At 42.0% G+C, this 13,147-nt stretch overlaps 1 protein-coding gene across 1 annotated transcript in view; it reads right to left on the bottom strand.

Moving 5' to 3' along the window:
* The window catches only part of TTN (titin), a 334,386-nt gene that overhangs the window by 24,524 nt on the left and 296,715 nt on the right, over positions 1–13,147 (bottom strand). The window contains exons 300-312 of the mRNA XM_058189537.1: positions 12,843–13,139; positions 10,983–11,570; positions 10,591–10,893; positions 9,706–10,002; positions 9,064–9,351; positions 8,671–8,970; positions 8,259–8,561; positions 5,860–6,165; positions 3,993–5,759; positions 3,604–3,900; positions 2,595–2,882; positions 2,175–2,474; positions 16–2,082 (exon numbers count right to left, since the gene is read on the bottom strand). Of these exons, the coding sequence (XP_058045520.1) occupies positions 16–2,082; positions 2,175–2,474; positions 2,595–2,882; positions 3,604–3,900; positions 3,993–5,759; positions 5,860–6,165; positions 8,259–8,561; positions 8,671–8,970; positions 9,064–9,351; positions 9,706–10,002; positions 10,591–10,893; positions 10,983–11,570; positions 12,843–13,139 (7,401 nt within the window). The remainder of the gene's footprint in view (positions 1–15; positions 2,083–2,174; positions 2,475–2,594; positions 2,883–3,603; positions 3,901–3,992; positions 5,760–5,859; positions 6,166–8,258; positions 8,562–8,670; positions 8,971–9,063; positions 9,352–9,705; positions 10,003–10,590; positions 10,894–10,982; positions 11,571–12,842; positions 13,140–13,147) is intronic.

Genomic DNA, 13,147 nt, shown 5'->3' with positions numbered 1-13,147 from the left:
ATAATGATTCCTTACCAAATGGGTGTTCAGCCACAACTGGAACTGATTCAACGGGCTTGCTGACACCAAATCGGTTTTCAGAACTGACACGGAAAGTATATTCCATATATTTAGTGAGATGAGTAACTTTGATCTGTGTACGCTTGACGCTGGAATTTACGAGCTGCCATGCTGTTGTGCCAGATTCACGTTTTTCAACAATGTAGTTAGTAATATCAGTGCCACCATCATCTTCAGGTTCCTTCCAGGACAAGACGCAGGATTCTGCTGTCACTGATGATATTTCTATGGGGCGTGTAACTGGACCTGGCCTTCCGATAACTATAACTGTGACAGTGAATGTCTTCACACCAGCCGTGTTCTCAAGGGTCAAATAATATTTGCCAGAGTCGCCTCTCATGCTGTCCTTAACGATCATTGTAGTTCTATCTTTGGTTGTCTTGATAGACACTCTATCAGTTTCCTTGAGTCTCATTTCCTCAAGTTTCCAAGTTACTTTTGGAATAGGACGTCCACTAATTGGTATATCAATAGTGAAGGAGCTTCCAGCTTTGCAAGTTATAAGTTGCTTAGTTATTCCACTAAGATCTGCTGTTGGTTCAATCTGTGGCTCTTTAATAATGACAGAGGAGAAAGCTTCTCTTGGCTGACTGTAGCCAGCATCATTCTTTGCGCTGACCCTAAATTCATATTCGTTGTTCTCAGTAAGACCTTCTACTGTAAAAGTAAGCTGCTTCGTTTGACCTGCTTCACGCCAAACTTCAGTTCCTTTCTGTTTCATCTCTAGTAGATAACTAGTGATACGGCTGCCACCGTCATGATCAGGTTTAAGCCAAGCAAGTACCACAGATGACCTAGTGGTATCAACAATATCTAATCTCTTAGGTGGAGCAGGTTCTTCAGTGGCCACCACCGGCTCTGTTAATTCACATGGTTCACCTACTCCATATTCATTTTCTGCTGCGACACGGTAAAAATAGGGCACTCCTTCTGCAAGATCAGTGACTTTAGTTATTTGGCGGGTACATTTTTCATTAACAACCTGCCAGCTACGGCGGCTTGCTTCTCGCTTCTCCACAACATAATGACGGATACGTGAACCTCCATCCAAAATTGGAGCATCCCACATTAAAGTGATGGAGCCTCTAGTCACATCCTTAAATGTAATAGGACCTGGCGGTCCAGGAGTATCTAGCACTTTCACTGTGAAAGCAATAGACTTGCTACCACTGTTGTTTTCTACAGTAAACACATATTTGCCGGCATCTGTTCTGTTGCAGTTCTCTACCGTTAATGTACTAAATGAATCTGTTGTGTGAATGTTAGCACGTAAGTTGAGATCGGAATCCGCTTTGGACCACGTAGCAATAGGAACAGGTCTGCCCTTGAAGGCAATAAAGAGACGGATATTTGTCCCTGCTCGGATTATGTGAGTCTGCTTGAAGCTAGCATCAATATCAAGTTCAGGGGAAGAAAGCCTATCCACGGTTTGTACTGAAGCAGCAACTTCACAGCTTTCTCCTTTGCCTGCGGTATTTACAGCACTGACTCGGAATTTATAATGCTCATTTGGTTCTAAGTCAATCACAGTATACTTGGTAGCGATCAAAGTCTCAGCATTGACTTTACGCCAATCTCCCAAATCAGCTTTGCACATTTCAATGATGTAGCCAATAATTTCCAAACCGCCATCAAAAACTGGTACGGTCCATTCTAAAGTGACACTTGTCTTTGATGTATCTATCACTTTGACCACAGTAGGAGGACCTGGTGGGTGAACTGGCTCTCTGCATTTAATCAGCCTTGACACATCACTAGGTGGCCCCACACCAGCCTTATTTTCTGCCATAACCTGGAACTCATACTCATTGCCCTGAGTTAGCCCTGTGACTCTGTATCTTGTCTCGGAAATGGGTCTCTTGCTAGATACTTTGACCCAGAGAATGCTCTTCTTTTCTCTTCTTTCCAAGATATATTGATCGATATCACTTCCACCATCTGATTTTGGCCTTGCCCATGTGAGAGTGATGCTGTTCCCTGTTACATTGCTAGGTTCTGGAGTCCCAGGTGCATCAGGAACAGCTGTAGAATGAAAATTGAAGGTTAGAGAAGGCTTTGGAGAAGGTTAACTAGCACACACACACACTGGATTTTTCTATTGATAATGGACTTACTGTAATGTGCTTGTGCTACAACAGGATCAGATTCCAGAGGCCTGCCGACCCCATACTTGTTAGCTGCAGAGATTCGGAACTGGTACTCATTGCCTTTTATCAATCTAAGTGCTGTGTAACTGCAGGCTTCACAGTGGTCTTCAATTAGCGCCCAGGATACTCTGCTGGTTTCACGTTTTTCAATGACATAATGCGTAATGGCTGCACAGCCATCATTATCTGGAGGCTCCCACCACAGTGTTGCCTTCTCTTCAGTAATATTGGTGAAGCGTATCGGGCCTCTTATTTTCCCTGGAGTATCTGTAACACAAACATGCAGTGGTTTAAGCGGTGCTACATTTAGTAGAGAATAAAGAAAATTGATCCATAAAGGTTACTCAGTTCGAGGCAAATAAATTTAGTGAAAGAATGCCAAATTACCTTGAACTCTTATGGTTAGGTCTGCTTGTCTGGTGCCTGATGAATTCTTGGCTTCCACCCTATATACTCCACGATGGTCTCGAGAAGCATCTCTAACAAATATGGTACTGTAGCCAATAGCGGTGGTTATTTCAACGCCCAATCGCTTGTCAATCTCTTCTCCATCTTTAATCCAGGTCACCTGAGGAACTGGCCGGCCTGTGATAAGGGCTTTAATTCTTATGCTTTCCCCTGCTTTGACTGTAAGACCTTCAAAATGCTCAGCACCAAATTCAATAGTGGGTGCAACTAGAAAAGAAAGAGGAATAAAGTAACCTTTACAATGTTTCTTCATAATAGATCACACTATATCTTCCCCAGAATACAAGCAGTTTTAACTGCATTAATCAATCCCTTTCTATGAGTTTGAAACCCATTACAGGTAATTCTTGACTTACAATGGCAATTGACCCCAAAATTTCTGTTGTTAAGCAAGTTTTGCCCCATTTTACAACTTTCCTTGCCACCTTGCCACCAGCCTTAATAGCCTCCAGTTGTTAAGCGAATCTCTGCAGTTCTTAAGTTAGTTACATGGTTGTTAAGTGAATCTGGCTTTCCCATTGACTTTGCTTGTAGAAGGTCGTAAAACGGGATGCCATGATCCAGGGACAATAGAACTGTCATAAATACATGCCAGTTGCCAAGCATCCAAATTTTGATCACGTGACCATGGGGATGCTGCAATGGTCATAAGTGTGAATGCTATTATAAATCACATTTTTCAGTGCTGTTATAACTTCGAGTGGTCACTAAATGAATGGTTGTAAATTGAAGACTACCTTTAATAAAAATGCATAGCACGGGGCAACTATTTTGCAGAGTTAGACCCAAACGTTTCATATTGATTCATTCTGACTGAGAAAATCTAACATGCTCACAAACTTTTAAAAAGATTGGAGTGCCATATAAAGGAATAAGTATAACCACTTATGATAGCTACTACAACTTATTGCCACGAAGTAAGACTTACTAGCATCATCTCGAGTCATGATATAGCCTGAAGACTGAGAAGGAGGGCTGATAGTCCCAACAGCATTTCTTGCGAGGATTCGGAATTCATATCGGTCTCCTGGGCTAAGTCCTGTAACTGTATATTGGCATTCACTGACATCGGTAAAATTGCATCTGACCCAACGGTCTTCAGGTCCTTGCCGTTTTTCAACACTATAACCCGCAATCCTGCTGCCTCCATCACGCATGGGTGCAGTCCACTTGAGAGTAATTGTCTCTCTTGTCACATCAATATAATCAGGGGTGCCCGGTGGATCTGAATGAAAATAAAATGAATTCACAGTAATCAGCCAAACAATTCTGGCAGGCTAGAAACATAGGCATTTGATACTGTGTTCAATCACTTACCAACTGGGGAAACAGCTAGATGGAGTTTGCTTGGATCACTAGCAGGGCTTATTCCAGCAGAGTTTTCTGCATATACACGGAACTGATAGTCCAAGCCTTCCATTAGACCGGTAATTCTGTATTCTCTACTAGATATTGATGAAATATTTACTTTCTGCCATAGGATGCTATTTCTTTCTTTCTTCTCCACGTGGTACCCAGTAATTTCTGCACCTCCGTCGAAAAGGGGAGCATCCCAAGATATGGTCATTCCATCAGCTGTTATATTGTACACAACGGGCTTTCCTGGTGAACCTGGTGGCTTAAACTGGTGTTTAGCTATGACCTCTACTGAGTTAAGTGGTGGGCTTACGCCGTATCTATTTTCTGCACGAATTCTGAACTGATATTCTACATCTTTCACGAGGTTTGGAACTTTGAAGGTTGTCCTTGCTACGCTAGAGCAGACCATTTTCCAGTTGGTTTGTGAGGTTTCTCGCTTCTCCACACTGTAGCCTGTAATTTCTCCTCCGCCGTCATCTTCAGGAGGATTCCACGAAAGGACCATACTGTCTGCTTTGATTTCATCTAGCTTGATTGGTCCTTTGGGCTTAGAAGGCGGGCCAAGTGTGATAACTGTAAAGGGGAATGACTTTCTGTGGACGACATTATCAAGAATTAAGGTGTATTTGCCACCATTTTCTTTCTTCACATTCTTAATGCTTAATGTTATTTTGTTTTCCGTTTTCTTGAAGCGAACCAGTTCGCTTTCCTTAAGAGGCATATTGTCTTTTAGCCAGCTCATGCTGGGTATAGGCTTTCCCTTATACGGCAATTCAAGATGGACATTGTAACCTATTCTCACTGTTACCTGTCCTCCAGGTATATCAGAAAGATCTGCTTCAGGTGTTATTATGTAATCTTTCACTGTAATTGGCCCAATTGTAACACCATCACTTCTTCCTTTTTCATTCTTAGCTGATACTCTGAAATCCATAACAGAAAGCTCCTTCAGTTTGTCAACTTCAAATTCGCATGTTTTGCTTATGCCTGCATATGACCATTCTGTTTCAGCCTGTAATCTTTTTTCAATAACATACTCAGAGATAATACTACCACCATCAAACTCAGGTTTGGTCCACTGTAAGGTGACAGAGGTCTTGGTTGAATCTTTCATGGTTAAATCCCTTACAGGTCCAGGTACTTCAGCGGCTTTCACTGGCTCCAAAGTTTCACATGGTTCACCTAATCCATTTTCATTTTCGGCAAGAACGCGGAAGAAGTAGGGGATCTTCTCTGACAAGTCACTTATCTTAAAAGATGTATTAGAGCACTTCGCTGTAACGGAAGACCAAGCTCTCTTTGTGGCATCTCTTTTTTCAATGACATAATTGGTAACTTCAGAGCCACCATTTATGAGTGGCGGTTCCCATACCAAAGTCACAGTTCCACGAGAAACATTTTTGAGGTGCAATCTCTGGCATGCAGATGGAGTGTCGAGCACTTTGACATTCACAAAGGAAGTTTTGGCTTTTCCAATTCCATTTTCAATTGTAAGGTTGTATTTTCCTGTATCATTGCGAGTGACTTGAGGAATGCTGAGAAGAGTAGACGATTCTGTGTTCTGGATGATGTATCTTTCATCAACACTAAGATTTTTGTCACCCTTTCTCCATACGACAGTTGGAGGCGGCCTTCCCTTGAATGGGATCATTATTTGCACGTCTTGACCTGCTTTAGCTACAATGGAGGTCTTGAGAACCACATCCAAATCGATTTCTGGCTCTTCTGCAAAAAAACAACAACATCAAATTGTTAACACTGAGGAAAAGCCAAAAATACAACAAAAAATGGAAAAGAATAAAGGAAAAAGTTTAAAATTTCATACCGAGAATGTCTTTAGCTTGTACAGGTTCTGTCATTTCAATAGGTTCACCTTGTCCGGCATAATTTATAGCAGCTACACGGAAGTAGTAATTGAGTCCTGGCTGAAGTTGAGAAACAACATATTCTGTGGTTCTCACTTCTCCTCTTCCACTCACTACAGACCATTCTTCTTCATCACCTTCTCTCTTTTCTATGGCATAGCTGGTAATTGCACTTCCTCCATCATAAGCTGGCTTAGTCCAGCTAAGTGTGATAGATGTCTTTGTAGTATCGACAACCTTTAGCTTAACAGGGGCGCCAGGCTTTTCTGCAAAACAAATAAAATATAACATGAAACTTCAAAATATTAGCTATTTAACAGGCAGAACAGCAAAACCTGAGTGAGGCCTGCCTCCACCTTTTGGCCTTCCAGAAGGGCATTAAAATTGGTTCTGCCAATTGGCTGGGGGTCCTGGTTGAGGCACTGTATACTGGAAGTGACTGGTGGACTAATAGGAAAGATGCCACCATCATATCATTCTTGCTTCTGGTTTTCTAGTTTTCTAATCTTATTGGAGGACATGAAAGAAGCCTCCCCAAAGATTACATTATTTTTTGCAATTGGACATGCCCTGAGCAACAGTATTGCCAGCAGCAATACCTTTCAATCCAGAAGCATGCTCTGGTTAACTTTGTAGGTGCTTCTGCTGTGAATACCGGTGAATACCGACAAACCTAATCTTGTTAATATTTCAACACTTATGATTTTACTAATAAACAGTCCAGGGTTTACAATTTACAGACAACTGTCTATCTAGACCCGTTCCAGTCCGGCTTTCGGCCCGGATACAGTACTGAGACGGCTTTGGTCGCGTTGGTGGATGATCTCTGGAGGGCCAGGGATAAGGGTTACTCCTCTGCCCTGGTCCTATTAGACCTCTCAGTGGCTTTCGATACCATCGACCATGGTATCCTGCTGCGCCGGTTGGAGGGTTTGGGAGTGGGAGGCACCGCTTATCGGTGGTTCTCCTCCTACCTCTCTGACCGGATGCAGACGGTGTTGACAGGGGGGCAGAGATCGACTGCGAGGTGCCTCATGTGTGGGGTGCCGCAGGGATCGATTCTCTCGCCCCTCCTGTTCAACATCTATATGAAGCCGCTGGGCGAGATCATCAGTGGTTTTGGGGTGAGGTACCAACTGTACGCTGATGACACGCAGCTGTACTTTTCCACCCCAGGCCACCCCAATGAAGCTATCGAAGTACTGTCCCAGTGTTTGGAAACCGTACGGGTCTGGATGGGGAGGAACAGGCTCAAGCTTAATCCCTCCAAGACGGAGTGGCTGTGGATGCCGGCATCCCGGTACAGTCAGCTGCAGATGCGGCTGTCTGTTGGGGGCGAGTCATTGGCCCCGATGGAAAGGGTGCGCAACTTGGGCGTGCTCCTGGATGGGCGGTTGTCCTTTGAAGACCATTTGACGACCGTCTCCAGGAGAGCATTTTATCAGGTTCACCTGATCCACCAGTTGCGTCCCTTCCTGGACCGGGATGCACTGTGCATGGTCACTCACGCTCTCGTTACCTCTCGCTTGGACTATTGCAATGCTCTCTACATGGGGCTCCCCGTGAAGAGCATCCGGAGACTCCAGTTAGTCCAGAATGCGGCTGCGCGGGTTATTGAGGGAGCAGTTCGGAGCTCCCATGTAACACCTATCCTGCGCAGACTGCACTGGCTGCCTGTTGTCTTCCAGGTGCGCTTCAAGGTATTGGTCACTACCTTTAAAGCGCTCCATGGTTTAGGACCGGGATACCTACGGGACTGTCTACTGCCATCTTCTATCTCCCAGCGACCGGTGCGTTCTCACAGAGAGGGACTTCTTAGGGTGCCATCAGCCAAGCAATGTTGACTGGCGGCCCCAGGGGGAGAGCCTTCTCTGTGGGGGCTCCTACCTTGTGGAACGAACTTCCCCCTGGACTTCGACAACTATCCGACCTTAGGACCTTTCGCCGCGAACTTAAAACCTATTTATTCCGCCTTGCTGGACTGGCTTGATTTTTTAAAATTTTAATTTGATTTTATGGGTTTTAAATTTTTGTAAATTTTATAGGGTGTTATTGTATTTTAAATTTGGCCAATTGAATAAGTTTTTTAAGAGTTGTTCTTAGTATTGTATGTGTTGTTCTTTTTGTATTTTATTCTGGCTGTGCACCGCCCTGAGTCCTTTGGGAGAAGGGCGGTATACAAATTAAAATATTATTATTATTATTATTATTATTATTATTACAGCATGAAATGGGTGGCACATAAATTAAATAAAGAAACAGATAAAACCATGTCCTTGTTTTCTACCTTGCCATTTCAAGTACTTTTATTTTTGGTTCCTTTTTAACTTTGCTGCCATTCACATGCCTAGGTTCTTACCAATAGGATCTGCCGCTTTGAAAAAGTCAGAGGCTTCAGAGAAGGGGCCTTGGCCGGCTGCATTTACAGCAGAGACTCTGAACTGGTATTCACTGTTTTCGGTTAATCCTGTCACTTTCTGTCTGGTGTCCCGAATGGTTTCTTTAACGACTCTGAACCAGCTTAAGCTTTTCTTATCGCGCTTTTCAAGATAATATCCACTTATTTCACTACCACCATCCACAGTAGGCCTGGTCCAGGTTACAGCCATTGACTGTTTGGTTATCATGTTAATCTCTGGCACACCAGGTTGTCCAGGGGTAACTGTATTTTTATTGAGAGAGAGAAAAAAAATCATATTAGACCAACACTATCAATTAGCAAATACATTCTTAAAGATGTTCCAGAATACATTGATTAACGTCTATCTTACCAAATCTGTTTTTAGCTACAACGCTATCAGATTCCAGCGGCTCACCAACACCAAACTTGTTTACCGCTCGTATACGGAAAACATATTCATTTCCTTTTATGACTTTCGTGGTAGTGACGTTGCAGTCTTCTTCTTTTTCTGTGACCATAGACCATACCACACGGCTTGTTTCACGTTTTTCAACAACATAGTGTGTCACTTTGGCGCCTCCATCATCAGCGGGTGGTTCCCACTGAAGAGAAATCTTTTCAGCCGTGACTGTTTTAAAGTGAACAGGCCCAGTTGGAGGTCCTGGCTTATCTGTTGAGCAAATGATATTTATTAATATACAAGAATAACCATGGTTAGAGGAATTTAAAAGAACAATGAGGTGTAATACTTTTCAAAGCATACCAAGTATTTGTACTTTAATGGTAGCAGATGCTGAACCCATGGCGTTCTTTAATTTCAGTTCATAGCTTCCGCTATTGATACGAGTTGCATCTTTGATCAGTACAGAGGCGAATTCAGTGGTATTTTCAATAGATATTTGGGAACTTGTTTGTACTTCTTTGCCATTTCTAAACCATTCTATTGACGGTATGGGTTTTCCTGAAATCCCAAGTTTGAGCTTAACTACAGTGCCAGCTTTGTATTTGACCACTTCTGTATATTCTGGTGGTACATCTATTTCAGGTGCACCTTAATGAAAGATAAATAGAATAAGAAGCCATTAAGACACTTTACATGCTAAAAGGCTCACAGAAGAGCAGCTAAGAAAGAAAAATTCTGCCCCATCTGATACCCAAAAGAAAATCAAATATAGGTCTACATGATACTGCTATATTAAGAACTCTTGAATTCAGCTGCATATTTCTGCCGGTGATGATAACTCAAATCCTATGAATAAAAATTTATTTATAGATTTATTAGAGAATAATCATTTATTTATATTATAAATATAAATAATTATATAACTATATATAACAAAATAAATAACTACAATTATTATAAAAATTTAAACCAAAAATGTATTTGGTTTAATACATTTCTTACCATATGTGTCCACACAAGTGATAGGTCCTAAAACATCTGACGGGTTACTAATTGAACCCGCGGCATTCTTAGCAAAGACACGGAATTCATATTGAGAGCTTTGAGTCAACCCTGATACAGTAAACAGGGTCTCTATGACGTTAGTAAAGCTGGCCTTTGCCCATCTTCCGTTTGGAAAATCGCGTTTCTCCACAATGTATCCAGTGATTTTGCTACCACCATCAAAAGCGGGTTGTGTCCAAGAAAGGCTGACAAACGTCTTGGAAATATCTGTGACTCGAAGGTTTCTTGGTGATTCTGCAGTTTGGGAAACAATTGCATTTGTAATTAACATCTGTATAAATACCCAACATTAACTGGCCAAGAATGTTGTGCACTAAAGTCAACATTAGAAATGTGATGCTGTATTACTTTTTTTAATTAATATTTTTAATTGTTTTATATCATACATTTGCTTTCTATGTTGAGCAGTGTGCTCTCTACGTGTCCAAGATGTTAACATGCGAACGTACAAACATCATCATCATCATTATAGTCATATATATATTAACAAATATGCAGTAACATATAAACAGATATGCAATAACATCCATCATATTATAACATATATTGTCTTCCATTATGATGTCGATTATATAACCATCAAGTTAAAAAAAAATCCCATCTGTTTTTCTTTCTCATATACACCATATTTCACCCAATTTTACGTCAGTCAATCTCTTTTCATCTTTCTTCTCCTTCCCTCCCTTCCCTTCTCCCCTCCACTTCTCTCTCCTTCCCTCTCCTTCTACTCTCCCCTCTCTACTTCCCTCTCCTCCCTTTCCCTCTCCTCCTCTCCCTTTTCCTCTCTGTGGAGAATGTGAGGTTGTATTACTGAATACATACCGCATGCATCAATTGCAAGAACTGCATCAGATGGGTGACTTGGTTTTCCAATGCCTGCTGCATTTTCAGCGTAAACTCTGAATTCGTAAATTAGTCCAGCAGTAATGGTAGATGCCTTGAAGTGAGTTGTGCGTATAATCATTTTATTCACTTTCTTCCATAAAATACTGTTTCTGTCCTTCATTTCCAGATGGTAACCAATGACCGCACTGCCTCCATTAGAAACTGGCTCATGCCATCCAACAACAATGCTTTCTCGGGTAACATTAGTGATCCATGGTGTTGAAGGTGGTCCAGGTGTAGCTGCATAAACAGGAGAGGCAAGTTAGCAAAGTATATGCCTATGTCTGAAGAATTCATGCAACCAGAACCCCAAAAACGGAAATACTTACTATAAGGCAGTTTTATAACGACACACGCCGAATCGAGATGATCACTAATGCCGAAACGATTTTCTGCTTTGATACGGAACTGATACTCTTCTCCGGTGGTTAATTTCATGATCTTAATCATATTTCTAGCAACTGTTGCAGACACCTCAGACCACACAGCAGTGCTTGTTTCTCTTTTGAGCACAATGTAGTTTGTGACTTGGCTTCCGCCATCGTAATGTGGAGGCTCCCACTTCAGGGTGACGCCTTCTTCAGTGATGTCACTCACCACCACAGGACCGACTGGGGGACCTGGTCTATCCAGGACAACAATTTTGATGAAGGATTTTGTTGTTCCACTGGAGTTGGCAGCTGTGATGTCATATTTACCAGCATCGGTAGCCACGCTTTCCTTAAGGTGAATAATTACACACTCTGCAGTGGTTTCTGTATTAAACCTCATGGTTGGCTTGAGAGGAACGCCATCTCTGGATAAAGACACCTTTGGCAAGGGTTTTCCCGAAATTGGAATCTCGACCTTTAGATTTGAACCAGCTCTCACATAAACTGTATGGTTCGGGAAACCTTTCATATCCACTTCAGGTGATTCTGAAAAATGCAATAATAGCACATTAAAAATATCGAAAATGCCCTATAGAGACTAAATTGATTTTGAACTTAATAACAGCCGCAAGACTTTTGATTGCTCAATATTGGAAGAAAGAAGAATTACCTACAATTGAAGAATGGACACTTAAAGTATCAAATCTGGCAGAAATGGCAAAAATCTCTGCTTACTTGAAAGACTATACACAAGAAAAATATATTTTAGAATGGAAAATGTGGATTGATTATATTCAAAATAAGTATCAGATAAAAAAATATCGAATAGCATATGAGTAAATTTAGGAAATATTTTGTATTAGATATATTTCTGAAGGAGAGGGGAATTGAGAGTGTGATTAAGTGTGGAGAGACTAGAGATTATAATTTAGGAATTATTTTAGATTATGATTGTTAGTTTTGATACCCTGCATTTTGTTCTGGGAAGTCGGGTGGGGGTGGGGGTAAGGGGAGGGAATTGGGGGTGGAGGCTAGTGATGGAGTGATGGTTAATGTACAGGGATTATTGAACATGTATAAATATAATTAATGTAGGGACGGGTCTGCCCAGTTGCCATTTTAGAACGGTGGGGAGGGAGAAAAGAGAGAGTAGGAGGTAGGAAAGAGGAGAAGAGGAAGGAAGAGGGGTAGAAGAGGGAGAAGGAAGGTGGAGGGAGGAGATGATGTAGATAAGAGAAGGAGAGGAAGGTCTGGAAAGTAAAAGAAGGTAAAAGAGGGAAGAGTGTTAAAAAGTGGGGTGGTGACTGGACAGGCCCGACTAATTGTATATAACTGTACATTGAATGAGTTGTTCGACATGATCGTAAAAATAAAACATTTTTATGGAAAAAAAAAATATCGAAAATGCCCATGATTCCAGTTAAATTCAGACAACTTTATTCTCAGTAATGGAATACAGGACTTCCGCTGGCAACGCAGGCTTCGTGAACGTTCCTTTGGGATCGTCTGCCCTGGGTTTCGTCAAACCGTCCCTGACAGCGTAAATGGGCTGTCAAACGGTTTGGAATTCTCTCCCCCGGGAGAAGGGGGAGGGAAGAGTGGTCAGGTTTGGGTAGAGCTCCCCGGGAGCCCCTGGAATTTAACCAGGGGATCGAAGGGTGAGAGCTCCCCTTTAGTCTGACGAAGCTCCGTGCCCAGGGTGCTTCTGTTTATACAGAACGAGAAGCCGCGACCATCTCTGTGCCAAGATTTATTTTTAAAGAGAACTCAACACAGACAGAACAAAGTAGGAGGACTAGCAAGTAATGGAATACATACCCATTTTTTCTTTAACTGTGACAGGAAGAAGAAGCTCTCTAGGATCACTGAGACCAGCTTCGTTTTCGGCAAATACTCTGAAGAAATAATCCATGTTCTCTCTGAGACCTTGGACAATGTGATGGGTCGTCTTGACTACAGCACACTTGACCCATTTCTGCTGCCCTTTCTCTAGGGCTTCAACAAGGTAGCCAACAATTTTGCTTCCACCATCATGCTCGGGTTTTAGCCATACAAGGGATACACTGTCTTTGGTAATGTTCGATACTCCCAGTTTTTCTGGTGGGCTTGGTTTTTCTAAAAAA

Source organism: Ahaetulla prasina, chromosome 1 (genome assembly GCF_028640845.1).
Source record: "Ahaetulla prasina isolate Xishuangbanna chromosome 1, ASM2864084v1, whole genome shotgun sequence".
Lineage (NCBI taxonomy): Eukaryota > Metazoa > Chordata > Lepidosauria > Squamata > Colubridae > Ahaetulla > Ahaetulla prasina.
Note: the sequence above shows the minus strand (reverse complement) of the source record. Positions and strands in the feature narration are given on the sequence as shown.